Genomic DNA, 2,500 nt, shown 5'->3' with positions numbered 1-2,500 from the left:
GAGACTAACTCCTGTGTGAGTTGCCGTAGCTAACTACCATTGCTCACCGCTGAAGGTGTGGTCGTAGACGATCTCCTGGATCTCCTTGCCTTTCCTGTCCAGCGCGTACTGCAGGTCGATCTCGGAGGAGTCATATGTGTATGAGCGAAACACCATGGTGCAGTTCTGCCAGTCAAAGGGAAAATAGGTCACCTGGAGGGAGAGAGAGAGGGGGAGAGAGGGAGAAATAGAGAGAAAGAGAGAGAGGGAGAGAGAGAGAAAGAGAGAGAGGGAGGAAAGGGGAGAGAGAGGGAGAAAGAGAGAGAGAAAGAGAGAGGGAGGAAAGGAGAGAGAGAGGGAGAGAGGGAGGAAAGGAGAGAGAGAGGGGGAGAGAGAGAGGGAGAAAGAGAGAGAGAAAGAGAGAGAGGGAGGAAAGGAGAGAGAGAGGGAGAGAGTGTTATGAGGGTGCTTCACAAAACAAAAGCCAAACAGCTGGCAAAGTACTCTCCGATATCCGCAATTAAAGGAAGCATGTTCATTTGGAAAATCATTTTTTTCCTGTCGTTTGTGTGTGTGTGTTACGTTTGTTCACTTACAGGTGTGTTTGTGTGCATATTTTTGTCTATATCTATGTGTGTGTATTTGTGAGTGTGTTGTTGTGTGTGTCAGCATGTGCTGTGTGAGTATATGTGTGTGTAACTGCAATTTTTAATATGCATCCACATGCTTTGTGTGTCTCCGTGTGGCTGTACACACACAAATACACTCACGCAAGGCACACACTCACACACACACACACACACACACACACACACACACACACACACACACACACACACACACACACACACACACACACACACACACACACACCCATCTGACACCCATCACTTTCTCCGCCACATCTTGCCTTTAATCACCTCTCAATCGGCTTTTTGTTTTTCTCTTTCTCTCTCGCAACTCTCAGCCGGAAAGATAATACACTGCCTCCAGAGCCCAGAGAGTGGCCGACCAAAGGAGAACATTGGCAATGAGTGAAGCGAAGTTCAGGCAAGCAGATAAAAGAGGATTTCTAGAAGTTCTGGAAGTTTCTGACTTTACACACACAGCTTCTTCTTCAGAGTTCAGATGCAGCGTGAAAATGCACAGCTCGCACTGACTATGAGACTATGAGACTATGAGCCACACACACACATACACACACACACACACACACACACACACACACACACACACACACACACACACACACACACACACACACACACACACACACACACAAACACACACACACACACACACACACACACACACACACACACACACACAGTGCTTAGCCCATGGGCAAAGCTGAGCTGCACCAATCAGAATGCTTGATTACAGTAAAAAAAGAAACACAGTGCAGAGGAGTATTCCATTCCTATATGCACTATGCACCTTCCCTTGGGGTGTCTCCCATCCATAGAACATGTGTTTATCTTCATACATTATTTCACATGATCATTCCCTGCTATATTCTACCATTAATTAATTCATAGCGTAGTACTACGAAAACAGTCAAAACTCTCACGATGAGTTGTGCTTTCCCTGAATCATATTACTGGGTAGTTCTAATGTGCTTACTGTCAAATCCAGAACACTTGATACACATTCTACGACGCAAATTCTGTGAAGACAATATGGACGATTTGATTTTAAGTTTTGGGCTTCTGCAGCCTTTCGAAAGTGCAAGTCAGATGTAGAATAGGGGCGGATGGAAAACATGCAGAACACGGGGGCTCCAGCAGGGGGAGTAAGGAGAGGCAGTGACATAGAGAGAGAGAGAGAGAGAGAGAGAGAGAGAGCACACAGTACCTTGGCTCCACCGGAGCTGCTGGAGGGGGTGTAAGGGGAGGCAGTGACATAGAGAGAGAGAGAGAGACAGACAGAGAGAGAGAGACAGAGAGAGAGAGAGGGAGAGAGAGATAGAGAGAAAGAGACAGAGAGAGAGAGAGGGAGAGAGAGGGAAAGAAAGCACACAGTACCTTGACTCCACAGGAGCTGCTGTAGGGGGAGTAAGGGGAGGCCGTGACAGAGAGAGAGAGAGAGAGAGAGAGAGAGAGAGAGATAGATAGAGAGACAGGGAGAGAGAGAGAGAGAGAGGGTGAGAGAGAGGGAGAGAGAGAGAGAGACAGAGAGAGAGACAGGGAGAGAGAGAGAGGGTGAGAGAGAGGGAGAGAGAGAGACAGAGAGAGAGAGAGAGGGAGAGAGAGAGGGAGAGAGAGAGAGCGCACAGTACCTTGACTCCACAGGAGCTGCGGAAGAGGGCAGGGGGAGTCCAGGTGACCCTGCCGTTACTGTAGGCCTGAACATGGACTTGGAGGGCAACATCAAACACTCCGTCATTACTGAGGAGAGAGATACAGAGAGGGAGAGAGAGAGAAAGAAAGAGAGAGAGAGGGAGGGAAAGAGAGAGAGAGACACAGACAGAGAGAGAAATGGGTGATAAGAAAGAGAGAAGGTGTAGCAAGAGAGATAGAAA

The 2,500-nt window shown here is 48.0% G+C and overlaps 1 protein-coding gene across 1 annotated transcript in view; it reads right to left on the bottom strand.

The window, feature by feature from the left end:
• The window catches only part of chrnb1 (cholinergic receptor, nicotinic, beta 1 (muscle)), a 30,195-nt gene that overhangs the window by 16,694 nt on the left and 11,001 nt on the right, over positions 1-2,500 (bottom strand). Inside the window, exons 5-6 of the mRNA XM_012830808.3 lie at positions 2,258-2,366; positions 48-192 (exon numbers count right to left, since the gene is read on the bottom strand). Of these exons, the coding sequence (XP_012686262.2) occupies positions 48-192; positions 2,258-2,366 (254 nt within the window). The remainder of the gene's footprint in view (positions 1-47; positions 193-2,257; positions 2,367-2,500) is intronic.

The sequence above is a fragment of the Clupea harengus genome, chromosome 18 (genome assembly GCF_900700415.2).
Source record: "Clupea harengus chromosome 18, Ch_v2.0.2, whole genome shotgun sequence".
NCBI lineage: Eukaryota > Metazoa > Chordata > Actinopteri > Clupeiformes > Clupeidae > Clupea > Clupea harengus.
The sequence above is the reverse complement of the archived record's forward strand: the minus strand, read 5'-3'. Positions and strand labels throughout refer to the sequence as shown.